This window comes from Mustela erminea, chromosome 1 (genome assembly GCF_009829155.1).
Source record: "Mustela erminea isolate mMusErm1 chromosome 1, mMusErm1.Pri, whole genome shotgun sequence".
NCBI lineage: Eukaryota > Metazoa > Chordata > Mammalia > Carnivora > Mustelidae > Mustela > Mustela erminea.
Genome location: NC_045614.1, coordinates 122,301,565 through 122,329,217, shown reverse-complemented (window position 1 = coordinate 122,329,217; position 27,653 = coordinate 122,301,565). Strand labels below are relative to the sequence as shown.

Sequence of the window (27,653 nt, the reverse complement as noted above, 5' to 3'; positions counted from 1 at the left end):
ACACAAGCAGAATCTATACTGAGTACAGAGCTGGACTCAGAGCTTGATCTCATGGCGCTGAGATCACGACCTGAGCTGAAACTAAGAGTTGGCCTCTTAACTGTGCCACCCAGGAGCCCCTGTGATAAGGATTTTTTTTTACTGTCACATTTGTTTTCATTTCTAATATTTCTGAGAATAACTATTCTAGTTGTTTACCTTTTCTGTTTATATATATAATCAACTTTTTCATTAATGAGCTAAGAAACATGGTATGCAGATTCTTTCCAAATTGAAAATCAAAGAACCGTCAAAGGAGTAGGTGTTTAAACTTTGGATTTTTTTTAGCCAGTCTGAACAAAGTTTAAATTTAAGGAATTCTGGAGGGAGAAAAGAGAGATTATTTTTTATTCTGAATATCTTATGGGAGACAGAATTTAAATAAATTGATTTATTTTTGTGATCTATGTCCTCTCTCACTTTTACAAATGAACAAAAGATAAATCTCCAATTTGTTGCTTATCTTTGCTGGAGATTATTTTTTGCTTGAAGTACACTAGTTTAGACTAATACTTTTTCTGTTCCTAGTCAGAAGGCAATGCAAATATTTTTGTGAAAGTATCTTTTCACAAATGAGGACTTTGAGACACTCTGAAATCAGATCGGATCATTTGTCTAAGATCCCCCCATTAATAAGTAGAAAAATGACATCAGGACCTAGTGACATCAGTGTTCTTCCTGGGCATACTTTGCACTTTCAGAGGGAGGAGGGACAAGAGGAGAGAAAGAAGGAAGAAGACGAATGGAAAAGGAAGAGGAGGGGGGTAGGAAAAATTCTGCCCGTGTTCTGTATATCATCTGCCATTCACAGTGTTTAGCACAGACATGATTGCTTTCTTTCAATCTTCACTAAAAATCTTCTAAAATAGACATCATCCCCATTTTACAGTTGAGGAAACTGAGACTCAGAGAAGGTATAGCCCTCACTTACAGTTCCACAGCTAGTACTGGTGGTACTCCAAGACTGTCTTTCCATGACGGCACAAAACTGATACCCATGCTATTCCTTATGTCTCTGTATTTTTTTTTTAAATGAACATTGCAAAATTCACTTTAAATTTTTATTTCTATAAGAGAAGCATATCGGAAACACTAAAAAACAAACAAAACTCTGGCTCTGCACGATGGTGTGTTGGTAGTATCGACGTTCCAGGAAAATGTAAATATGTTTTAGACTAAAGTGAAAGTAGAGAATTAAAAGTTAATACCAAAACTGAAACAAAGCCACATTTTGTGAAACACACATTAATAGCAGTGCATTGGATCAAAGGATGTGATCTCATTTCACAGCAAAACAGGTCCTGCAAGCCCAGGTAATTCAGGAAGCAGAATGGTAATTATTCACAGAAGAAAGCAGGTAGTATACTGTTACAGTACCACAGTAGAAAGTCAGAAGGTCACCAAGCTTGCAAGGTAACTGACACAACTTGAAACTGCTTGGCCCCCTTTAAAAAGAAATTATAAAATGGGAGAGAATGAAGCAAGTTTACCTAACACATCTTTGCAAGGTAAGTGCCAACAGCCTCTGAAGTGTTTCCAATCAGAAAATCAAGCAGTTTCTATTACGGAGTTTGTGTGTGTGTACATGCGCGCTCACGTGAGCTTGTGTGTGCCTGCTGAGTTTCAAGGTGTGCTTGAGGGTGAGGAAAAGTGAGCTTCCAGAGAAGCTGGCTGTCTCTTGGGCTCAACAACTCAACCAACACAGAAACCCAGATTTGTGGAGAGTGGGGAAAGTCTTATCTTTATCCTCCAATGGAACGCTGGAGAAATGGTGTGACCAACTTGTAGTGCAGATCTTTTCCAGCATTGACCACATACTGCCTTTTTTCTCTGCTTGTGGAATTTTTATTTGTAATCAAGTTTACCATATCTGGGGTTTACCAACTAAGTGTCCTTATATTAATATATTAACATAACCATTTTTATAAAGGTAGACAGCAGGATCTCAGGGGAGAGCAAAGCATTTGGGGAGAGGGGATTTATTTTACAGGTCTTACTTAATCAGTCAGATACCTTTGTTCTTTGAAGGGATTGGCTTTGTTGACATTGGCTTGACTGGGCTTCTGTGGTTAGGCTTGTTGATAAAAACAATATAAGGTTGCTCACACATTTCACTTTTTTTGAGTGAGAAAACTTCCTTCTTAAAACGAATACAAAACTAATATAATGCTTATTTATTGCTATGATTTCTAGTAGTCTAATGTCTCGTGAATTGTCACCTTTACTAGAGACATTTTGTTCAAGATATTTTTTAATCGACTGCTAATGACATTTTTATTTAATTATGTTCTTGTGATGCTATCATCAAGAAAATCCCCAGACCACCCAAGTTTTCTATTTAGTGTATAATCAAACACGTAACTACATCTGTGAAATATAATACATAGGACGATAACAAGATGATCATAGATAGGCATGGTCATAAAGTGTCTTTTTTTTTTCTTTCTCTTTTTCTCTCTCTCTCTTTCTCTCTCTTTTTTTTTTAAGATTATATTTATTTATTTGACAGAGAGAGATAGAGAGAGGGAACACAAGCAGGGGGAGTGGGAAAGCCCTGCTGAGCAGGGAGCCTGTTGCAGGGCTAGACCCCAGGATGCTGGGATCATGACCCCAGCCAAAGGCAGAGGCTTAACTGACTGAGCCACCCAGGCACCCCAAGCATCAGTTTTCTAAAGTTAAATTATCCTCCAGAATCCCTGTGTTTTCTATTTATTTTCTTTAATCCTTTCTTCACTAAACCTGCTTAAGAATCCCAGAATCTTGGGACGCCTGGGTGGTTCAGTTGGTTGAGCATCTGCCTTTGGCTCACGTCACAATCTATGGGTCCTGGGATCAAGTCCCACATCAGGCTCCTTGCTCGGCCGGGTTCCTGTGTCCGCCTCTGCCTGCTGTCCTCCCTGCTTGTGTTTGCTCTCTTGATTGTACTCTCTCTCTCTCTCTCTCTCTGACAGATAGATAAAATCTTAAAAAAAAAAAACAAAAGAAGGAAAGAAAGAAAAGAAGTTACCTTAAGAAAAAAAGAAAAAAGGAAAAGAATCCCAGAATCTTATTTTATTTCTGTATGTTTCCAAAAAGCATTTTGTTAAATATTGCATAAAGTGCTATTATCGGGGCATGTGGGTGGCTCAGTCAGTTAAGTGTCTGCTTTCTGCTCAGGTCATGATCTCAGGGTCCTGGGATGGAGCCCCAAGTCAGGCTCCTTACTCGGTGGTGAGCCTGCTTCTCCCTCTCCCTCTGTTACTCCTCACCTGCTCATGCTCACACTCTCTCTCACTTTCTCTCAAATAAATAAAATCTTAAAAAATATAAAATGCTATTATCAAGCACTTTTAAAGATCAATAAAAAAGTTCTTTTGTGCATCCTATTGAAGAAAAACAGCTAAAAGACTTATTTAGCTTAATTCTATGAAATTATTCACTTAAATGTGTTTTATATGTGTTTTATGGAGAAAAAGATGTTATTATGTATGTGCTTATACTTTTTAACGTCTTTTCTTGGAAAAGTATATGGGAAGTATTTAGGTTGTTAATATTGTTCATATAATGATGATTTTATGTAAAATACACATAAGTATTTGGAAACCACCTGAATAGCCTCTTGTAGACTATGCGGTGTGTCACCCGTGTCTGTGTTCAGAGATTATAGTAAACTGAGGAGTAACCAGACCTCGTCTCTTTCTCAGGACAATGGGTAGTATTTACCTCTTATTTTAGAGTCCTAGAATGTGTACAGATTTTCTGTTTTGTTTTTCTATTTTCTCTGGCAGTTTTATGTATGTTTTGTTTCTGGTAATATGTTCCACTGTAAAAGGGTGACTACATGTATACGTGCATATACACACATACACTGACTTTCAGAATTAATAATTGGTATATAGCAGAAAAAACCCCAAAGTTTTAAAAAGAGCTATAGTGAATACTTTGTATGTTATGGTTTGAGTTAGAAATTCATGTGCTAGCTCCATAAACCTCTGTAGCTGGGGGATGCTTGTGAGCTCAGTTCTGTCTCCAGGGGTTTTGCCTTGTGGGTCCTGTGAAAACTTTTCAATGAGGACTGTGTTCTGTCTGAGTTGTAGTATACCCTTGGCGGGTCTACTAATAGTTCAGATCCATCTTCTTGGAATATTGTGATGCTTCCATTCCAGTTGTATTTGCCTTAAAATTATTAAGTGAACTTAATAATCAGGAGAGAGCTAATGATAAGTGAGGGTACTTCAGTTGTTGGCTTTAAATTATTTCCGGATTTTTTTTTTCTTTATTTATCTGACAGAGATCACAAGTAGGCAGAGAGGCAGGCAGAGAGAGAGGAGGAAGCAGACTACCTGCAGAGCAGAAAGCCCGATGTGGGGCTCGATTCCAGGACCCTGGGATCATGACCTGAGCCGAAGGCAGAGGCTTAAGCCACTGAGCCACCCAGGTGCCCCCCGGATTTTTTTTTTTAGTTATAGAGGAAAGTATTGTGGGGATAATTTGTAGCTTCACGTGTGCAGAGGTAAGATATTTGGTGAATTTAATATCTTAGAAAACAAATCAAAATATCTTCTGGAATCTTCAGTTATGGAATGCTTAAACATTATTTTGTTTTCTGTGCAATGCCCTGTCCTAAATTTCAGATTGAGTTTAAAAATTATTGAAGTAAATGAAAAAGGCATTTTATAGTGTTTAATTTTGCCTTTAACTTAGAAATATTTATAAAAATATCCTGAAGTTCTCTGAAATAATACTAATTATTATTAACTCATCTTACAAATAAGCTTGCTCTCACAGAAATAACGATATTTAAATACTTTGTTTTATACATTAAACAAATAGATGACTTAAATTTTTTGGTTATGAAGGTAGTAAGTGATAGCAGATCATCATTAGAACTCTATCATGTGCTTTGAATAGTGGTTTTCTTAATGCCACGTGTCTAGATTATGACCATGTCTAGTCACAACTTGGAGGGCTAGTTGTAAGCATTGTCAAAAGAGTGCTGTTTCCTGTAGGTTTTATACCCAGAAGCTGGTTGAGAGTACCCTAGTTAGTGCAGCCTATAAGCTATCCGCAACTGTGGTATTGGGAACCTATTTTTTCCCAAATGAAAGTGAAGTTGTTCCAGGGTTATCTTCAGCTACATGGGAACAGATCTCAATTATCTTTTCAAACATAAAAAGCAATTTCTTCCTTTCAGTCCTAGTGAAAAGGAACTCTACAGAAAGTAATGTGAAGATTTATATGAGAAGGCTCTTAATAGTCTCAGTATTCATAAAATAGAATGACCTAAGATAGGATAAAATGCTAGATTTCTTTTTTTCTTATTTTTGAATATATAAATAAAATATATAAATAATACAGTAATAAGAATGGGGGCAAATGCTTTCTGAGCATTGTATTTACTAAGGAAGGGAAGCAGTGTTTCCTTGCACAATCCCTGAAAACTTACATGTGCCACCGAGTAGCACCTGGTCAGTTTGTGATAGCAGTGAAATGAAACAACAAAAGGGTGGCAACTTCCTTCCAGGCAAACAGCTCCCTGGAAAATTCCTTAGGTTAAGATTTTTCCCGAGGCCCCTTACCTATATTGCCTGTCAGGAAGGACATGCATTTTGTATTCCAAGATTCTTAGTAACAGGCAGGGCACCCCCTAGCAGGGATTATATGAAAGGGAAAGAAGCTATCACTATCCAGTTAGGTCCCTCACCCACCGAGCCCCTCCTACCTCAGCAACTCAGTCCACATGGGTTTTTCCATTTTATTTTCCTCTTCTTCCTTGATCAAATCATGTCCAAAGCCACCTGCCTCTTTGGAAAGGGTATGTTGTACAAATTCATCTCTGGAATGATTTCAGTAAAAGGTTCAGTTCAATGCTGAGACAACCTCAAGACTGGTTTCTTCGAATGGGGGTCTCGCCTGGACTGCTCAACACACCCTCGTCACTCAGGTCATCTACTTACAGTGGCTCAGATGTAAAGCCCCCCTTCCTCCACCAGTTCTTCTTAGTCTTTTAGATCTAGGAAACCCCTTCTTTAGAGGCTATAAAAGACTAGAGCTCAGGGGGAAAAATGTCTCAAAGTACAGAAAAGTTGGCTAAACCCTATGGAACCCAAGGCCAGTTGTAAAGAATCAGTCAGCAGAGATGAGAGGACTTTTCAACAACCCACTGAAGGAGAATTTGGCTGTCAGAGTTAGGGAAGAAAAACCCTGTGGAATCTTAACATTTTCAAGGTATGAGGGAGCTTAAAGGGCCTCAAGTCTGATATTTTTACTTTGTAGAGTAGCGAATAGAGCCTATGAAGGTAAGAAAATTACCCTTGGTTTCTCAGAAGCAGTTGCCAGAACCCAGGTCTCCACCCAGCTGCCCAGAGCCTGTAATTCACAGAGGAATTTGGCACATTACATTCTGGAGGCATTCACTTTCCTATTTCAAAAGGGAAAATCAGGCTATGAATGCTTTCAGTATTGATACCTTCTTAGTTTCTATAGTTATGGCCTGGAAAGAATTGTCCAGTATTCAGTTAGGTTATTACGGAACTGGTCTGTCCAGCCTTGGGATTTTTCTTAACTCTATAAAAGTTACATTGGCTTTTAAGACGTTTGCTTGACTTTCATCATAGCCAAGAGGAGTCAGCTTGAAAATCCAGACACACATGCATTGAGTGCATCATGTTTCTCATGATACAGCCTTTTTTTTTTTTTTTTAAGAAATTATACTTATTCTGCTGGGCTATGAAAAGAATAAAAAACTCTAGGAAGGGAGGTGCCTTAGTGTCTGTGCTTCTAAATTGCAGCCTGAGGGCAACAGTACTGTATACCCCAACCCGTCATACAGGTTTGGTGTACATGTTTACTCTCTGTGGTGGAAAAGTATCTCTGCATTCATCATCGTAAACCGTGCCTGTGAGTGCCTTGAAATCTTTCTAAAACCCCAAAGAGGACTGACCAGTTTATGACTCTTCCTTTCCAGCCTATAGAACTTTAGCAGCATGTTTAAGTAGGAGAAGTGCAAGACGTTCTTGTAGGACTTCTCCATGTTCTAGGAGAAAGGCTTCCTCTAGCTCTAACTGATAGGTTGCAACACTTGAAGACCCGAGACATTTTGGAGTTGAAATTTATATATTAAGGCAACAGAGTGTTTTGGAGTTGGAACTTCCAGAAACTCTGCTGAAAAGACCTTATTTTCTAAGGATAAATTTCAGCACATTTGGAGCAAGTAAAATTGCAGAAAATGTCAAGGCATGAAATCCCAGGTGAGTCTGATCTGAATGGGTTAGGCAAAGGTGCCCGTGAAGATGGCTGGGGTATTTTACCCAGGTATCAGGCAGAGAATCCCTGGAGTAGGCAAAGAGATTAGGAGATGAACTCTGAAATAATGTGTAAGAAGTAGTTAATGAAAGCAGCAAAACCGAACCAAGGACCTCTTTTTCTTGTCTTTCAAAATGGAAATAAGATCTTATTAGAAATAAACCAGCAAGCAGTGTACTTGAATGGAACATGAGATAAATGTGGTTAAAAACAGTAGTCACTTAAAATCTGCTGCTGGGGGAGAGGCCAGTTCTTAAACACTTTGAAATTTAGAGTTTGTTCATAGACTTTTGAATGTTCTGAAAGCACGGTTTAATCCCCTTTGATTTAAATGGTATTTTATGGCACCAAAATTGTTTTAAAAAGAAACATTTTAAGTTTCAATTAAAGTCTCTATAAAATCTTGAAAAGAAGGTGATACATACCTACAGGATGACTTGATTGTTTGAACATTATTATTAATAATGTAATTAAATTTTTTCCATACATTTAAAAGGTTGGATCTGTCTTTGCATCTGTTTCCTTTCCTTAAAGAAATAAAACAAAGGGTGCAAGTAATGATCTGATGATTGCACATGTATAAACACCTTATAATTACTACATTGTATGCCTATTCACTAGTTTTGGAAAGAGTTTAAACAAATTTAGCTAATTGAGTAGGACAGCAAGCCAACCTTTTTTTATATCACAGTTTTTGGGGGGAGGATTAACTAAGCATATACTTACTTACTATTGCAAGGTATTATACTTGCTACATAAGTGAAGGAAACAGGTGCCTGATGAGATTGCAAAGAAAGTATGATTAGGATGAAAACCCTTAAAAGGGTATTGAGCTTTAGTTGGATCCCTTGAGCTTCTAATGTCTCTTCAGGAAAAGTATGTGTAAATAGTTTTATTTGCCAGGGCTATTTTGGTGCTTTTTGGTAGATGCTTAACCATCTCCATAGTTGAACACTTTGGGAGGTGCATTCAAAAATGCCTTTATAATTAATTGACATGAAATTCACCTGTTCTCTTTAAAGCCCGTGGTCAGTGTAATGCAAGATGTGTATTGTATACCAAAAAAAAAAAAAAAGAAAGAAAAGAAAAGAAAAGAAAAGTGACTTAGAGAATAGTACAAAATCCTATCTACTAAAGAAGCCCCAAAGAAAAGTATCTTGAAAAGTAAAGTACTGAGCTTAATGCAATTCATATAAACATGTACAAGTTGTGCATGTACACCTGTTAAGCAACACAGTCAATTTTGCTCTGTGACTTCAGACCTTGGTAAATGATTTATTTTTGAGAACTGACTAAACTCTTGAAACCATTCCATCTCTGTGATTCTTTTGTCTTCTCAAAACTAAGTTCCTTTGTTGTTGTTGTTGTTGTTGTTTGGTTTTTTTTAGATTTTATTTATTTGAGAGAGAGAGGGAGTGGGGCAGGGGGCTGAGGGGCAGAGGGAGAAGCAGACTCCTTATGTGGGGCTCAATCCCAGGACTCGAGTTGGGTTCATGACCTGAGCCAAAGGCAGATACTTAACCGAATGAGCCACTCAGGTGCCCCCAAAATAAATTCCTTTGAAAACGAGATGTGAGAAGCAGAGAGAGCTGAAGTGTCACTATGCTTTATTTTCCTCTTTGTTTATGGACATTTAATGTAATCACAGACAAGTCCTATCTTCCCTTAAACTACTAATAAATCTTAAAAAAAAAATCTTTTTCACATCAACATTTTTTTTGGTGGTCAATTTCAGAGACGGAAAAATATGTGTTGCCACAAAAGGAGAAAGTTGCTTCTACTCTTGCCAATTGTTATAAATGTAGATATTATCTAAGAATTTATAGGGAAACCTAGGAGTATATGGAGAGTTTCACAGAGGAGGTACAATGTAAACTGGCTCTGACACTTTTGGAAAGTAGAGTAAGTGGCTAGAAAGAAGAAAGTCTTTCCTGGCAAAATAAATAGCAGACATAGGCATAGAAATTCTATCTACCCATTTATTTACATGATTTATTCTCATCTTATTGAAAACAAAAGGATTTTCCCAAAATTAATACTTTGAAATAAACTATAAATAAGTAAACATAATAAAACATTAGATTAAAATAAGTTAAAATGTTGTATATAAAATATGCACCAGAACATTCTAAACAGCTACCAAACAGGTCACAGATTTGTTTTCAATCTTCCTGACAGCCAAAAAATGTAAGAAATTGGCTTTAAGACTTTGGTGGTTCAGATGATATAAAAATGTTTCAGGTATTCAAGGGTTCCATATAGATGGTAACAATAAGAATAATTGATGTAGATGGCAGGGGTCAGGCCTAGTTAGAAGGGAGGAGTTTTATTAGGCAATACTGAGAAATAAAGCTAAGAATTATAGAGACAAAGAAAATGGTGTTATTTAACTCATCTTGGAATCTTGCAATGGATGATTCTCTCTTGAGCTCCTTAAGCTGTTCCACTACCCTACCAGACATTTGTCAGAAAAAAATTTATGTAGAAAATATCTCAAACATGTAATAAAAATCTGAAAATAAAAAGAAAGGAAAAGAAAACAAAAGAATAGTTAAGAAATAGACTTAATATCTAAATGTTTACATGATTGAAATATTAACTTTATTAAAATTTCAGAATATAAAAATGCTCATTTTGAAAATTAGGTTGCTATGTATGTTTTACAAGCATATGGTATTACTCAAGTTTCTCTCCTGCGGTTTTTACTGGATTTTATATAGATCTTTTATGTTCATTTTGGTTAACTATAGGGTTCTATACATTTACTATGGCAGATTTAGTTGGGGATCGAGAACTAGTTGTGCAGGGACAGAGAATAAGAATAGAGAAGAGCACATTGGTAATGATAATATGTATGTTGCATTATAAACCTTCTTTAGAAACTGCAAGTGCACTGAGGTTATGGTATTACCCTAAGTTTCTATTTTTGATATGAGTAAGTATGAATTTCAGTGAAAAAAGGAAAATAATGATAATAATGTTTTTATTTGTAAGCCTGAGTTCTCATCAGTGTTAGATCCATGTTTTATATTCTTTTCAGTTTACCATTTACCTTCTGTGGATTTCTTTTAGTCATTATATTTCTTCTTGATTTGAAAACTTAGAGTTTATATTTCTAGGAGTTAGTAATTAGCAAATTATATTTATCAAAATACTCTTATATGTCTTGATAACATAATCCACAAGAACATTGCCACTTAGTTAATAAAATGTTCTGAAAGGTAGTCTTGACATGAAATTTGTATTTACTTATGCTGATTTGATAGTAAATAGTTTGTCTTTATCATCACATACATATAAAAAGGGAATGAACTAGAATTTATTGGGAACTAAGTCAAAGCAGATATTAACTAAGATTATTTGAATCTCACAGCAATTTTGACCTTTCTTTCACCAACAAACACACCTAGGTGTTTGAGATCTCAAACACCTGCCTATGATTTCTTTTTGTCATTCAGTTGTCAGATCAAATATCTCAGTGATACCTTCTCTGGTCTTTCAAACTAGAGCAGCTATTCTATCTTAATGTCTGATTTTAATTCTTTTAATAGCTTATCATGAACCATTTCTTAAATATTTTTGTGTATTGCCTATTTCTTGGCAATAAAATTTTGTCTCTGGGATGAGAAACCATAACTGACTTGTTTATTTCTGTATTTCTAGTGCCCCAAACCACACCAACACATACTATATTTTCAGTAAGTTTTTTTTTTTTTTTTAAGATTCTATCCATTTATTTGACAGAGAGAGAGACCCTAAGTAGGCAGAGAGGCAGGCAGATAGAGGGGGAGAAGCAGGCTCCCCACTGAGCAGAGAGCTCAATGTGGGGCACGACCCCAGGACTCAGATCATGACCTGAACTGAAGGCAGAAGCTTAACCTACTGAGCCACCCAGGCATGCCCAAGTAAGTTTAATATGATTAGAAAAACAAACAAACATAATATTCATACTATCATTCCTGTGTATCTATGCAATTTACATTTATTCTAATATGAAAATTAGTTGAGCATAAAGCAATCACTTAACATGGTAAATATAAAAAAGACACTTTTCTAGAAGAAGAACAATTGACATTGAGCCTATTCTAGGAGACTGGGAACAGTGTGTTGTTGAATTTGTTCCTTCTTATTCCTCTAGTTCTGTAACTGGTTGAGGTTACCTAGATGAGCTCTCAAAAGGTTTTAAGTTGTGCTGATAGAGGAAAACATGTATTAAATATATACCAAATGTGTACCAAGAGTGTTCCAAGTGTTCAATATATTTAAGCTTCAAAACCATCCAATGAGGAAATATAGACTCAAATGCAAATAATTATATGACTATATCTTTGTTATTATAAAAAATGCTGCCCTCCTGATCAATTTTAAATTCATCTTCATTATTTTCCCTGATCACATAGAAATGGAACACTTAGTTCACATAATAATGGTGGGATTTGACAAAATTCAAATAAAAGAAATTTGAGAGATACTTGAGGTTAAATTGGTGTTCACTTGTACTGAGTGCAGCAGAAGGAAGAGCTTGTGAAAACTGGGTTTCTGGCTTTGGTGACAAAGAAAATTGTCCTGTTAGCTGAGTTAGGGGATGCAGGTTGGGGGACAGTTTAGGAAGAGAAATAGGACATTATTCTAAAGAAAGTGATTTTATTTTTTTATTTTTAAAGATTTTATTTATTTATTTGACAGACAGAGATCACAAGTAGGCAGAGAGGGAGGCAGAGGGCGGGGGCGGGGGGAAGCAGTCTTCCTGCTGAGCAGAGAGCGCAATGCAGGGCTTGATCCCAGGACCCTGAGATCATGACCTGAGCCGAAGGCAGAGGCTTAACCCTCTGAGCCACCCAGGTGCCCCAAAAGTGATTTTAAACTGTAAGTGTTATATATTGATGAATATTCCAGGACTTAAATTGCAAAAAGAAGGCTAGGCCTTGGGAGAGAGTACTAGGATGGAATTAAAGAGCTGGAAATTACTAAAACTGAAGTCCTATGTGCCACTGTGGGTGGGTGAGATTATACAAAGATAGATGTTAAAGGAGGACAGGAAGACTGGTGATAGCAAGCACTAACATCTGAAATGTGAGCAGAAATGAAAGAAATGGAGATGAGGTGATGGGAAAAAAAAGAAGATACAGATGACAGTGTTTGGAGGGCAATGCAGAGTGGGGATTTTCTCTAGAAAGAGTGAAAAAGATGAAACATCAAAATAATCAAATAGATAGGATCTAGTAACTCAAAACCAACATAAAGGTGGAGCATGAGGAAAAAATGATTTGAGAATTATCAAGAATGAGAGGAGGGGTGCCTTGGTGACTCAGTGGGTTAAAGCCTCTGCCTTCAGCTCAGGTCATGATCTCAGGGTCCTGGGATGGAGCCCCGCACTGGGGCTCTCTGATCAGCGGGGAGCCTGCTTCCCCCTCTCTCTCTGCCTGCTTGTAATCTCTGTCTGTTAAATAGATAAATAAAATCTTAAAAAAAAAAAAAAAAGAGGAAAGGTAAAGGCAAAGTTGTAAAGTTAGGCTGTAGGAGTTGTTCAGTGGTTATGCTATGGGAAACAGCCACAGCTGGAGAGTGGGAGACAGAAGAGTGAACGAAGGAGATAGCTCCATCACCACAGTACTAGGGGTAGATAGGATTTTCACTTTTCACAAATGAGGAAGCTGTGTCTGGGGAGAAGGTGAAGGCTGTGTCTGATGACAACAAGGACTTGAGCTCATTGAGTAACTTTATTTTATTTTTTAAGAGATTTTATTTATTTGAGAGAAAGAAAGCTAAAGACAGAGTAAGAGCAGAGGGGAAGGGGCAGAAAGAAAGGGAGAAGCAGACTGCCCTCTGGGCAGGGAGCCTGACCATGTGGGGCTCTGTCCCAGGACCCTGAGATCATGACCTGAGCCATCCATGTATCCTTGTTTATTTTTTTCATTATCATCAAAGTAACTTTAAAGAGCAGGAGGGAAACTTTCTATAAAGAAGACTAGGAAGAGTGAATAGGGTGACATATTCCGAGTTACGGAGTAGAATGGGTGATAGAGCTTATACCAAATGGACTGCATCTTTGCGGTGAAGGACGAGTGCATCCAGCCCGCAGTTAGGGAGGGGCTACATGTGGGGTGTTGATTCCATGAAAGAAAAATAAAAGGTTTGGTCTAAGGCAGCCTTAGACAAGTTACGAGTTAGTTCCAGTGCTTATGGGAAGGCAATAGGAAAAAAGAAAATGCTGGCTGATTATTAAGCCAGTTTTCATGGAGATGAGAGCGAGTGTGTGTTGCTGGCTTGCATAAAGAGTTAGAGATTGTTATCCTGGAAGATTTACACTTTAACATGTAGCACCACCCAGTAAACCTACTCTAGCTAGTCATCTTCAGAGTGCATGGCCCTGGACTATGGCAGAACTGGAAGAGGGAGTTCATTTTATTATAAAACCATCCAGCTTTTGAAAAATAATGGAACACCCAGTTTCACTGCCAGTAAGCTTTCATAGTGCTATCTCCTCATTTATGTAACATTTGAAAAGTGCCCATATATGACATTGGCCATATTACATAAATATGACAGACCTAGGAGACTTTGGGATGATAGAGACCCACTTCCATTTGGCTCCGTTTGAAATCAAAATAAGGTTGGATCAGTTTTTATCTGCTCAAAATTTTGAGACCTTTGGATAGTGATTCATAATAGAGATTGTATGGTTATGCTATTTTCATTGACAATATGAAAGGGACAAGTAATAAAATTGGGCATTTAGCTAATATCAATGAGAGACAAAGTTACAATTTAAATCTAATATATATTTGACTTCATTGTTTCTTAATCACTACATTTCCCAGGTGTACCATTTGAAAAGCGCTAGCTTTAAAACAAAAACAAAAACACAGGGCCACCCAAAGAGTGTTTTAAATAATTGTCATTTATACATTTATACAAAAATTGGTGACTGTTAATTTTTCTTACTTGAAAGAATGTTTTATTCCTGGCTCATTCTATAGCTGATATATCTGCTTTTCTACAGATAATGTATTTTGCTCGAATAATCTCACGCATACAAATAGTGTTTCCTGTTTGGTACACCCTGATTCCTCCTGTCCTACCTATGCACACATCCTTATGATATTTCCATCATACCTGCATTCCTGGGACTTTTATGGAAGGTGATAAAGCTCTGAAGCAGTAGTTTGAAGTAAATGGGTTCTACTAAATTCAAGAACGTTTTGACCATTAACCTTCAGTTTGAAGTTTTAGGTGACCACAAACTGGTATAAAGGAATATAGGTTTACCTCCACAAAATACACTTTAAAAACGGTTTTAAACAATTGATGCTTTGCTGATGTAATGGATATTTCCTCTTCAGTGTTTTTAACTTAACAAATTACATGTAAAAGCCATAAAGTCCTTTATATTATCCATAAACATAATAAAAAATGTTACACCACATAACTTTGACTTAGTCAATAATTCTAGGCCTAGCCTTAGGGTTTAAAGAGAAAATTATTCCTGTTACACATTTTAATTATGCTATAAACTTTGGGAAATAGCTATTGATCTTCAGCATCTGACATCAGAAAGTTGTTTTTTTTTCTTGTTCTGTAGCCAGTGAAAGTATGACATATAGACTCAAAGAGAAGAATTTCAGAGGAATCGAAGATAGTACATGCACAATAAAGGATGTTTTTGCTCGTATTTTTAGCTTAAATGTTAGGAGATGTGAAGATCATCTCCTCTAAACAACTTTCTGCTGAAATTAGGATCACACATTTGAGTGGAGAAATATCTTACCTTGTTTTAAGAAAAAGTTATTCTGTCATGATACTCTTGATTATATCTAATATTTTAATACAGAAATAGGAGGACTTAATAAAGAACTTTAAAAAAATATGTTTAAAGTTTTCCAAACTTACACAGAGTGATAAATGTTGCAGTTATCATTTTAGAAGTAATTACTTCATAATTTTTCATGCTTGAATTGGTAAAATGAGTAAAGACCTCTATTAAAATTAAATTGATATCTAACATCAATGATGGTGATGACGAAGAGCATAGGTACCATATGCTGAACTTTTACTAGGGGATGGGCATTGCTTTGGACACTTTAAATGGCCAGATTTAAGCCTCACATCCACCTTGTGAGAATTGGTCTCAGTTTCTCCATTTTACAGAAGGCTCCAAGAAATTATGAAACTCATAGGAGTAAATTGGAACTAAGTGGTAGAGTTGGGATTCAAACCTAGGTCTGTAGGACTGCTGTAATGATGGTCTTGAATAGATATGGACTTCTTGTCATTTTCACACAAGTTGGAAATTTTTTCAAATTCAGAGCACTTAATGTAAATAGATTTGTGTTTAAATTTGAATGTATCGAATGTATACAACTGTTTATTCAACAAATATTTATTGACATATGATGTACCAGACATATTATTAGGAACTACTGAAGCTACGTTCAATGGGTCATGCACACAGCACCTCATAGTCTACTGTGTGTGTGTGTGCGTGTGTATCACTATATTTATATGTATATAGATAAATATATATCTATCTTATATAGATAATGTATCTTGCTTATGGAGCTTCAGAACTCTCTGATAACATTGTAGAATTACTCTGTCTCAAACTTTGGAATCTAATTAAAGGTATGGTCATTTAACTTGGATACTGTAATGCCTTGTGTGGTCAGTTTGGAGACCTCAGTATCTATGTAACGCCAGTCATTAAAGATGCTATTTTGAGAGCATCAGCAGGGAATCTCTATAGATCTTTTTTGCCACCTTCTCACAGTGGGAACTAATATGTAGTAATCTTCAGCCATTTCTTCCCTACCCTTTTCTTCCTAACACACAATGTAATTAAATCCCTTGATTAAAGAATCTGTTAAACATTCCATGTGCATAATGCCCTTAATAGTGGCTCTAGATGCAATGGTTTGCACAAATGAATTTAATTTAGCTTTATATTAGAAAACCCCTTAAACTCAAAACGTAATTTTTGAAATATAGAAGTCTATTTCTTTATAAAGAAAAGTACAGTTTTCTCTGAACTAGGCTTTAATTTGGAGGCTGCTATCTAGCTTCGCCTAAAACTTTTGCACATATGGGGATATCATCTTGTAGGGATAAATAAGTTATAAGCAGTTAATTGTTAGAAATGTCAGGTGTAAGCAAAATTTTCAAACTCAGTTTAGTTATTTTTTATTTTTTAAATTTTGAGAGAGGGAGAGTGTGAGCAAGGGGAGGAGCAGAGGGACAGAGAGAATCTCACCATATTCCACACTGAGCATGGAACCCGCATAGGGCTCGCTCTCACAACTCTGAGATCATGACCTAAGCTAGTATCAAGAGTCAGATGCTTGACTGACTGAACCACCCAGGTGCCCATCAAACCCAAATTTATTTTTTTGTTTTAATCTTCAGCTTTGAAGAGAAACCAATGATGATATAGATTGTCAAATGCATTTCTTGAAGGGTATACATTGAGAATTATGTGACATGAAGTGTCTTAGCCAATTTAGTGCCTCTGAAGAAAAGTTAGTCATGGGATTTAGGCATTTTAAAAGGAGATATAAGAAGGCTACTATATGCAAAATACTAATCCTGGGGATATTATTTAAGTCATCTGATTTTACTCCCACAATAGTATCTAAAACCATTATTGTGACCTTGTGTATACAAGTCTTCATGCCTAAAAGAAAATAATTAAAGGAACATTTAAGCATAGATGTGCTATTTGATTCCTTCTTAAATGAACAGTTCCCCAGTCAAATAAGTGGACACTTTACTTCAGGTACAAGAAACCATTTGTACAAAGTCATTGTGGAATGACTAGTGTCTTTGAAAATTTTCAATTATTACTTCCTATTATGTATCCAGTAAACATCAGTTATGGGGGTCCCGACTTTGTTTTTCTGGAATGGCGTAAACCATGTTTACAATCCACTGATTAGAGTTGAGTTTTAAGGCTAGCTAACTTTTAAACAGAGTAGATGGTTGTATGCTGTGTTCACTTCATCTCAGAACATGTACGCCCCTATAATCTCAGCTTTTTGCCCATCCAGATGGCATGTGAGCCCATGAGCACATGTCAAAGATGTTAACCACAGTTTAGGTGAGCTGCTTTTGTAGCGAGCACCAGATTTTCTTCACAAATATGAGAACAGAATATCAATGCCTCTTGACTCCAGTCTCCCCCACTGATCCTTAATGTGCCACGTTAAAATACTTGCATAGTGGACAAGAAGGCAGCATGGGGATTTCCTGACCCTCTTTCCTGCCAAATTGACAGGTTGCATTGCAGCAGGTGCACAGCAAAGCGATTAAGAATGTATAGGTTGACAAAACATGTGTGATATGACTGCAGGCGGTTTATGTGAATGACATGTCATGGCAAATATTGGTCTCAAGAGATTACAGCTAGGGTTCTGGGGTGTAAGGACAATCTATATGCATACAAAACCATCATTGAGTTGGTGAGTGCTCAAGAAAAAAATAACTTTGACTGGGAGTCTACATCAATGGAGTACATTGCAATTCAAGGTATATTTTTTGCTACTTAAATATTTTACAAATGTCCTATTTATATGAGGCAATGCGATAAACATCTGTCTTGGGAGATGTGATTTTTTGACTGCTGAACAACTCACTCAGCTGCCAGGAGGACCAAGAACCTGGTTTGTTAAAATTCATGATAGGAAAAAAAAATCCAATGTCATCCAATTCAGTTTAAGAACACGTGGAGCCCTTGGTGTCAGCCTCTCCACTTCTGGGATGGCTGACATTTTACATGGAACAAAATAAACTTAATATAAGTGTTGTTGCCTTGCTCAGTGATTTTCAGAAATATTCAAGAAGCAGGAGTTAAAAAGTAGATTTGGATGACAAAATAAACATTCACTGTGTATGTGCACAAACATTCGCATAGAAATTTCCACAGACAGAGATGTGGACTGCCCAAAATCTTTCCGTGGACCCCCAGCTGAGAGACCCAGATTAAGGATTTGTGTGTTCATATGCATTTTTTAAGAGACAGGGAAATAGATTTCATGAAAGGATTTCATAGTCTAGATAGCATTAAGACGATTTCTAAAGTCTTCTCTCTATTAAAAAATTGTGTAACTTACTTCATATTCCAATACATTCATGGTAAGACTTATTAGCTTCTCCCCAGAGAAACAAATATCTATATCCTAAGAAAAAAAAAATTCTATGGGTCCCTTGATTGTGACTAAAATAACTTTAATTTTCTGTATAAAAATGTAATGCAAAGAAAATTTTCTGCACTTTTTGATCAGCACTTAAAAGCAATCTCAAAATAAAATAACATTACCAGCATGTATTAAGGTAGAGTGTTATTTGCCTATTTTTTTACTTCATATGGACCATTTAAACTAAATGCTGTCTATAGATATAAATACTTAGGAGAAATAAAAATACCTTTACAGTGCTTATATTAATACTTGAATGTTTTGACTTTTGGTTACCAGTTCACTTACAAATAAATTAAAAGGAAATCCTGTAATCTTTTGGAAAAAAAATAAATTGTTTGTTTTGAGGCTTATATAAAAATCTAGTATTTTAACCAGATTTATTTCTATCATATGTGTTGTAATATATGCCATATATTGATTTTGATATAATCATATGTTAATGGCACACACAATCTTAGATTTCAGCAGCATGATGCATTTTACACAAAATGTCTTCATTATGACGTGTGTAGGAATAGGGTTTGAGTTCTTATGCGGAAGAGTCCATCAGAGACAAACAATGAGAGAGGCAAGACCCATGAAAACAATTGTGGAATAACTGAAGCTTTTTTTTTTTTTTTAAATTTTTTTAAATTTATTTTCAGCATAACAGTATTCATTATTTTTGCACCACACCCAGTGCTCCATGCAATCCGTGCCCTCTATAATACCCACCACCTGGTACCCCGACCTCCCACCCACCCTGCCCCTTCAAAACCCTCAGATTGTTTTTCAGAGTCCATAGTCTCTCATGATTCACCTCCCCTTCCAATTTCCCCCAGCTCCCTTCTCCTCTCTAACTCCCCTTGTCCTCCATGCTATTTGTTATGCTCCACAAATAAGTGAAACCATATGATAATTGACTCTCTCTGCTTGACTTATTTCACTCAGCATAATCTCTTCCAGTCCCGTCCATGTTGCTACAAAAGTTGGGTATTCATCCTTTCTGATGGAGGCATAATATTCCATAGTGTATATGGACCATTGAAGCTTTTGTTTTTGTTTTTACTCTTCAGCTTATTTGCTACGCTTCCTTTCTAATATGGCTAATCATCCTTTAGCCTCTTTCCCCTCTGTCTCTTCCATCATATAACTTTCTTATGAAACTTTAGCATAAAATGATCCAATAAAATTCTTCACAGTAAAATGTTGTATTTTTACATGGTGTAAAATTTCAAGCGTAAGTTTTGTGGCAGTAACTGCTCTACACCCTTCAAAAATACAACAGATGACATCTGTTGAGATTTAAAGTTAAGTCTTATTTTACTGGCCTCCTTAACTTTTCCTCATTCACTGGGTCATACCTAGAATTCCCTAGCTTGAAAATTTTTATAGCAAAATGAATTCTATTGACTATGTTACTGATTTTTTTTTTTTAATCTTTCTCTGTTACAATGCATTTTAACAGTCATGTTTTGAAGGATGGCCTGAAGGGAGCTTTGGACTGGGGTCTTAGTTGCGTATTGTCTTAGCTCAGGCTGCTATAAAGAAATAGCATAGGCTTGGCGCCTTAAATCCCAGACAGTTTCTCACAGTGCCAGAGACCGGGAAGGCCAAGATCAAGGCGCCTACAGATTCCTCTCCTGGTGAGAACCCTCTTCCTGGCTTGCAGATGATTCTTAATGTCCTTCTACCACAGAGAAGTAGAGATCAATCCTGTCTCTCTTCCCTTTTCCTGTAAAGACACTCATCAAATCACGGGGCTCTACGTTCATGACCTAAAATAAACTGAATTACCTCTCAAAGGTCCCACTCCAAATGCCATCATATTGGAGGTTTGGGTGTTGGCATATGAGTTTTGAGGGGACATTCAGTCCATAATTTGTGCTGTTCCAACAAACTACTCAGACTCTGACCTCTGCTTTCATATATTTGGCATCTATGCAGATACTCCTTTCCCTCCTTTGTCCATCAAATTTCGTATCTTGGTGATTCAGTACAACACTAAATCACCAAATTTTACGGGATCAGCAAATATATGAAGTTTATCAGTGTATTCTTGAGCCAAATTGAATTGCTCTCTGGTTATCTTGAATAGAGCCCTCCTTCTATAAATCAGCTTATTGAGTAAATAGAGATTTCCTCAGTCTGTTCTCAGTTTTCAACTCTGCCAGTATTAGACATCTGGAAAAAGCCCCCTCACCCCACTCCCTCATGCACAAAACAAACAAAAAATACCAAACCCAACCACAAAATAAAAATATCATTTTGAATATAACTGTTTACTTCCAGGTTTGGTTTTATTACCTTTCAGCTTTGTTTCAGGGGATTCTTTTATTATAAATACATTTTCCTTAGCTTAAAGAGCCATAGCTTTTAGTGTCTATAGCTATCTTAAGTGTTTGAAGATATGTAATGTTGAATATAAATTAGAATTTTAAGTAGAATTGCAAGGGGGATATACGAGAACCAATAAGTAGTAGCTATAAGGCAAGAGGTTTAGCTGAAGATAAAGAAGGACTTTTATAAAGTTTAAAGATGAGTTTTCTTTCTAAGAAAAACAGAAATTTACTATAATAAGACAGTAAATTCCTTATAAACAGAGCTCAGCATTTACTTGAATTACTACTAATTAGGAAGATATAGAAAAGACTCATGGAGTTACATATGATGATTTTAGGGTATTTTAAAACCAAGAGTGTTCTATTGCGATGTTAGTATTTATGTATACATTTGACGGAAAGTCATCTTGAAGAATACAAAGTGATATAATGGAACTTTCAAATTTGGTTACTTAGCATTTGATTTTGAAATGACTTTGCAATTAAATCTGAATCTAAAATAGAGTGATAAATATGTAGGCACAATGTAATAAAATCTTCAGGAATAAAATTTATAAGATATTTTGATGAAAAACAGTATTTAAATGATTAAACATAATACTTGAACTGAGCATGTAGTGAATTATTGATTGCAAAATGAGAACCTGGATAAAAGATTTTGACGTATTAATGAAAATTTTTTTCCCAAGTAAATTTTGATATCATTATTATTTGCATCTTAATGGAATTGGATCAAACTTTTCCCCTAGGAAAAGTTATGGCCTAGGCAGCAAAAACTTCCTAAGATTGCATGAAAGAACATGTTCTTGTGAAAAATCTATATTGCAAAAACCTACATGTTCTGGATTAAGTGTTTAAAAGCACCTTAATTTATAGGTCTTGCTGCCTGGGATTACGCATCTCATGTTACTCTACATCTGGTGTCTGTGATGATTGCTTACTTCATTTATAAGGACAAAATGACCCTAACCTTTTTCTCTCTGGCAATAAGCTCAACATGTTCTTTTCTTTCTGTCCCTCTACAGCAAGAAAAGGTTCATTCTGGTTTTTCTCACCTTCCCATTACCCCCACTGTTACTCATTAAAGAAGTCATATGTGATATCTGACTCTCCTTCTCATAATTAGTATGCCTTAGAAGGGACATAGGATAAAAAATGACCAGGAAGGTAATAGAGGAACCATGTGTTTATTTGTTCTTATTAAAAGAATGCATAAAGAAGAGAACTCAAGTGCAGTGCCACACGTGCCTGCAGGCCTTTTGCTGCCTTCAATGTTTATATAAAATTCAGTATTACTATGGTGCCTCCATCTCAGTAAGCATATTTAGTTTAAGTTATTTTATGTGATTATGTATGAAAAAGATTTTTAGTTTTTCCAGCACAGGATAAACCAAAATAAGCCAAAATAGTATTGGTTGTTTTTTTGTTTGTTTGTTTGTTTGTTTATGGAAGCATAAATGGCCTTCTACCATACAATTACAATTAGAGCTTCCAAAATATTTTATATATGGCCTTCTAAATTTACTAGTATACATACTAAACACATGTCCCTTATACTTACTTTATTCATCTTTGCTAATGAGGCTTACAGAGTGAGTAAAATATGTCTGTTTAACTAAAGAACACCTTATATAGACTATATCTTTAATTGCAAAGATGAAAAAGAAACCCAATTTTGCTCCTTCTTAACCTTGTCAAAGTCAGACTTCCGGGTTAATCCACTTTACTGTAGATCAATCAACAAATATAGTCTTCAGTCTAAGTGCTGAAAGAATTAGGACCTTATTTTCAATGACCTTGCCTTTAACATATGTATACTTAATTGGCTTCTGGCTATGGTCTCCTAACATCTTTTTTGGTTTGTTTTAGTTCCTGTATTTCTGTTTGTTTTTTTGTCTTGAGGTAACACTGCATTAACACCTTTGAAATACAAATTATTTTCTTTTCCATATCGTTGTTAAATTTCTATGTATTAAGTTTTTATATATCTAGCAATATATTCGCAATATATTCTATATGATAGCTTACTTCAAAGGAATTTTAAAAATCTGTATTTTTTAATTCAAGTGAATTAACAGGTTCATCTTTTTTTTTTTTTTTTTGTCCTCACTTCTCATCCTACCAGCTACAACTCCATTTTTCTTACTTCCTTCTAGCCAGGCTTCTTTAAATAATTGTCCCTGATTGCTTCTTCCTGTTTTTCCCTCCTCCTTTAAGTCCATTCTTGTCAGGCATTTGCTCACACCATTTACCAAAAGTACTTTTATCTAAGTCACTAATTACTTTTCATCTCTAAATCCATTAGCAAATTCTTAATCCCTATCCTACTTGATCTCTGAGCAGCCTTTGACAGTGTTGATTACTATTTCCTCCTTCCATTTTTAATCTTAGAGTGTCACCCTTGGCAATCTCCTTTGCAGTTGATCCACTTAGACCCACTCTTTCTAAGTTGGAGTACCCAGGAGTCAGTCCTTGGCCCTCTCTGTTTTCCCTTCCTCTGTAGTGGTCTTATTATCAGCTCTATGTTAACAGCTTTCAGCTCTCCATTGCCACTTCTGGTCATTCTTCTGAACCCTAGACTCATAAGGCCAATTATGTACTCAGCATCCCTACCTGGATATTTAATGCACATCTCAAACTATACTATACATCTGATAGTCTTCCCCAAACCTGCTGTGGTATACCACATTTCAGTAGGAATGAACTCCATTCTCCCAGCTGCCTAGCCTTTAAAAAAAAAAAAAAAAAAAAGCATAAAACAACCATAAAAACTCTTTTTTTTTTTTTTTTTTTTTTAAATAGCCTGCATTTAGTCCACTGGGAAATGATAATGTTTATGCCTTCAGAATACATCCAGAGTTTGACTACTTCTTACTTCGGCTAACACCACCATGGTCTCAACTACCATCATCTCTTGTTTGGAGTATTTCACTAGTGTCATACCAGTTTTCTGCTTCTATCCTGGGCCCCCTTACAATTTACCATCTACATAATTACAGCAGCCATCCTAGAATATGCCTGATATGCTACTACTTTAAGGCCCCTCTGTCTGGATTGTTTTTCTCACAGAAAACCTTTTGGCTTGTGTCCATCACCTCCTTTGCCTTTGCTTAGATGTTACTTTCTTCATCAGGTATATTAGTTTCTTAGGGCTGCTGTAGCAAATTGGTATAAACTGAGGGGCTTAGCACAACAGAAATTTATTCTCTCAGTTCTGCAATTCAGAAATCTGAAATCAATGTGTTGATAGGCTGCCATAACAAAATACCATAGCATAGCTGGTTTATAAACAAACAAACAAAATATATATATTTATCTCAGTTCTGGAGGCTGAGAAGTCTGAGATCAAGGCAAGGAGATTCCTTATCTGGTGAGGGCCTGCTTTCTGGTTCATAGATCACTATCATCTTCTTACTGTGGCCCCACAGGGCAGAACAGGTGAGAGAGTTCTCTGGAATGTCCTTTATAAGGGTACTAATCCCATTCATGAGGTTCCACCCTCATGACTTAATGACCTTCCAAAGTCCCCACTTCCAAATACCATCACACTGGGGATTAGGCTTCAAAGTATGAATTTTGGTGGGGGGCTTTAGGGGGAACACAAACATTCAATCTGTAGCAATAGGGTTGTTTCCTTCTAAAGACTCTAAGGTAGAATCCATTTATACCTCTCTTCCAGATTCTGGTGTCACTCCTTGGCTAGTAGCTGCATATCTCCAATCTCTTATCACCATCTTCATATGGCCTTCATCTTTGTGTGAGTCTGCCCAACTCTCCCTCTGCCTTTCTCTTATAAGGTCATCTGTCATTGGATTAAGTGCCCACCCTAAATCCAGGATGATCCCATCTCAAGATCTATAACTTAATTATTTCTGCAAAGATCCTGTTTCCCAATAAGGTCACCATCATATGTTCCAGGTAGACATATGTTAGGGGGAAGGTGAAACACCAATCAACCTACCACCTCACATGGCCTGTCCTGACCATTTGTTTAAAAACTATAGTATCCATTTACCCTTTCTACTTTTTAAATTAAGTCAATATTCTCTAATGCAAAATCTTTGGGGCTAGATGTGTTTTGGAATTTAGGCTTTTTTTTTTTTTTTTTTGCATTTTAGGAAGATTAGATGGTACATTTTATATATAATATACTAGCCTTAGTAGGGTTTGGGCATCACATCATTATTAAACACATGAGCATTTCTGAGGAGAAATATATGGCTATTGCATGATGAGATAGAAAAACAAAATATATATATATATATATATACACACACATATATATGTAACTTTACATCAGTTCAGGTCAAATTTTGATTTGACCTGATTATTTGATTTGACCTGATTTGACCTGATTATTTGATATGACCTTGATTATTCTGTGCCAAGAAGCTTAAGAAAAACTTGGCATCTTTTTGTTTTTTACTTGTTCACTGTGTTGTCTATCCTTTATAATTTGTCTTCCATCTATCTGACACTGGATAAGGGCAGTGTCTTTGTCTGTTTTACTCCTGATGTATCCCAATCTGTTAGACTATCATCAGCATAGATGCTTAATAAATATTTGAATGAACGCCTCCTAATATTGCTTGTTTCAGGAATGTTCCTCTGGAAATTAGGGCCAGAGATACAAGAGGGAACAAACAAACAAACAAACAAAAAAGACTCCAAAAGAAATAGAAGGGAAAATGCTTAACTTACCTTTTGGATTTGCTGTTGCATCTCATTTTATATATGCCAGATTTGTTAAATGAACATTTATGAATTAAATAATAGAATTATATAAACAGTTGTACTCATTAAGAACACCTTCATAGGGCGCCTGAGTGGCTCAGTGGGTTAAGCCGCTGTCTTTGGCTCAGGTCATGATCCCAGGGTCCTGGGATCGAGTTCCGCATCGGGCTCTCTGCTCAGCAGGGAGCCTGCTTCCTCCTCTCTCTCTCTCTCTGCCTGCTTCTCTGCCTACTTGTGATCTCTCTCTGTCAAATAAATAAATAAAATCTTTACAAAAAAAAAACACCTTTATAGTGACAGATTTTATACATGAGAACAATATTTGGTTCTTTTTTACTTAAGGTTTAATAGCTTTGGGGAAATAATTCAAGAAACAAACTGTGGTCTTCTTGGATTTACAGTGATACCAGGACACATGATATTCCCTCTATATTTATGTTGGACATCTGAATTTCAAATTCTTTATTTGCTACTTACTTTCATAATCAACACTATTTCTTTCTCTGTGTCTTTGTGGGAGAATTCTTAATAAAACTGCAAAATTATTCAAACATTGTAGAGGACTTTATTTTATATTTATATTTTTATTTTTTAGGAGGAGTAAGAGAGAAAGCATGCCAGTAAGCTCCAGGGAGAGGAGAGATAGCATCCTAAGTGGGCTCCATACCCAGCATGTAGCCTGACCCAGGGCCTTATCTCATGATCCTGAGATCATGACCTGAGCCAAAATCAAGAGTTGGACATTTAACTGACTGAGCCACCTAGGTGCCCCTAGAGAACTTTAAAAATAGGTTTTAGTTAGTGCTTATAGGTAGGTTAAATTTTTCCTTTTTCTTTCCTCTTTTCTTTTCGCTTCTCTTCTTTCCCCTTTCCCTTTCCTTTAATAGTATGTCCATGAAACAATTATTTAAGCATGCACTGTCACACATAATAATTAACTTGCTATGGGATATCTTTGTATATTATAAATATTTGGTTAAGACCTAAGGTACCAATTGAAGAGACTGTTTTTATCAGTCTTTCCAGTAGAATAGCCATATTCTCCTGATGCCAGACTCCACCATAATGATTTGAACTACATATGCAAATGTAAAAGCCATATTAATTTTTTCCTGTGCATTGCATCTGGAAGACTTTTAAAAGATGAGTGCTTCTAAATGTTGATAATAAACCAAATTGATAAACAGTTGACTGTATTTCAAAGGTAAGCCTCAGCTGGACTCCAGCTGACCCTGAACTTCACCTGTTCATTTCCCCTTTTCTATTATTGTTTCATTTCTTTTGAGTCTTTAAAAAGTTCTCCACCTCCTCTCCCTTCCTTTTACAGGTAAGCAGACACATACACCTGCCAACCAAATAGACGATAGACAAATACACAAACTATTTTTAACTAGACCTCTACTGTAGCTACTAAACTATACCTCTCTGTCTTCAGTTAGTTCCAAAACCCTGATCCTGTAGCTTATATAAAGAGCTTCCAGTTATAAATCTGCTCTTTGCCTAGGCCCTATGCAGTCTGATTTCCACTGCTAATATTATTTTGGCAATGTCAAGGAAAAGGTTGCTAATTGTAACACTAGAAGTTTGCTCCAAACATCTTTCTGTCTAGCAGCTCAACACTGAGCACTATAAGTGTCTAATTAATTGAACTTGATTTAGATCTTGGTTAATCTTCTGATCAGTGTCATCAACATTTAACTAAATACTAAAAGATTGCTTCCTGAGCATCTATGATTACTGTTATATAGACTGATTAATATCTTTATTAATAGGCTACCATATACATTCCTCAAATATACCCTTGCCATTTATTTCTGGGGTTTAAGTTGAAAGAGCAGAAAGACTTCCACTTTCATCTTCACATATATTTTGAGCACCTTTCATTGTTGTGGATGTGGGCATGGTGCCGGGGTGGGGGTGGGGGATACATATGATGTCTCACATGGAGCTTGCATTTTAATAGAATGTAACAGAAGGGAGATAGACAATAACAAAACTACACAAGCATGAGATTGTATCAGCGGGTGATCAGTATTAAGGAAATATAATGGGGTCATGGGTCAGAGAGGGATCTTTAGATAGGATT

At 36.2% G+C, this 27,653-nt stretch overlaps 1 protein-coding gene across 4 annotated transcripts in view; it reads left to right on the top strand.

Moving 5' to 3' along the window:
* NAALADL2 (N-acetylated alpha-linked acidic dipeptidase like 2) overlaps window positions 1-27,653 on the top strand; it is a 1,358,868-nt gene that overhangs the window by 426,851 nt on the left and 904,364 nt on the right. The window contains exon 1 of one of the 4 annotated variants that reach the window (XM_032340836.1): window positions 1,180-1,547. The exons of 2 other annotated variants lie outside the window; for them this stretch is intronic. In XM_032340836.1, the coding sequence (XP_032196727.1) occupies window positions 1,505-1,547 (43 nt within the window). In that variant the 5' untranslated portion in view covers window positions 1,180-1,504. Of the gene's footprint in view, window positions 1-1,179; window positions 1,548-5,394; window positions 7,269-27,653 lie in introns of those variants that run through there. One more of the 4 variants, XM_032340846.1, reaches the window with a different exon arrangement.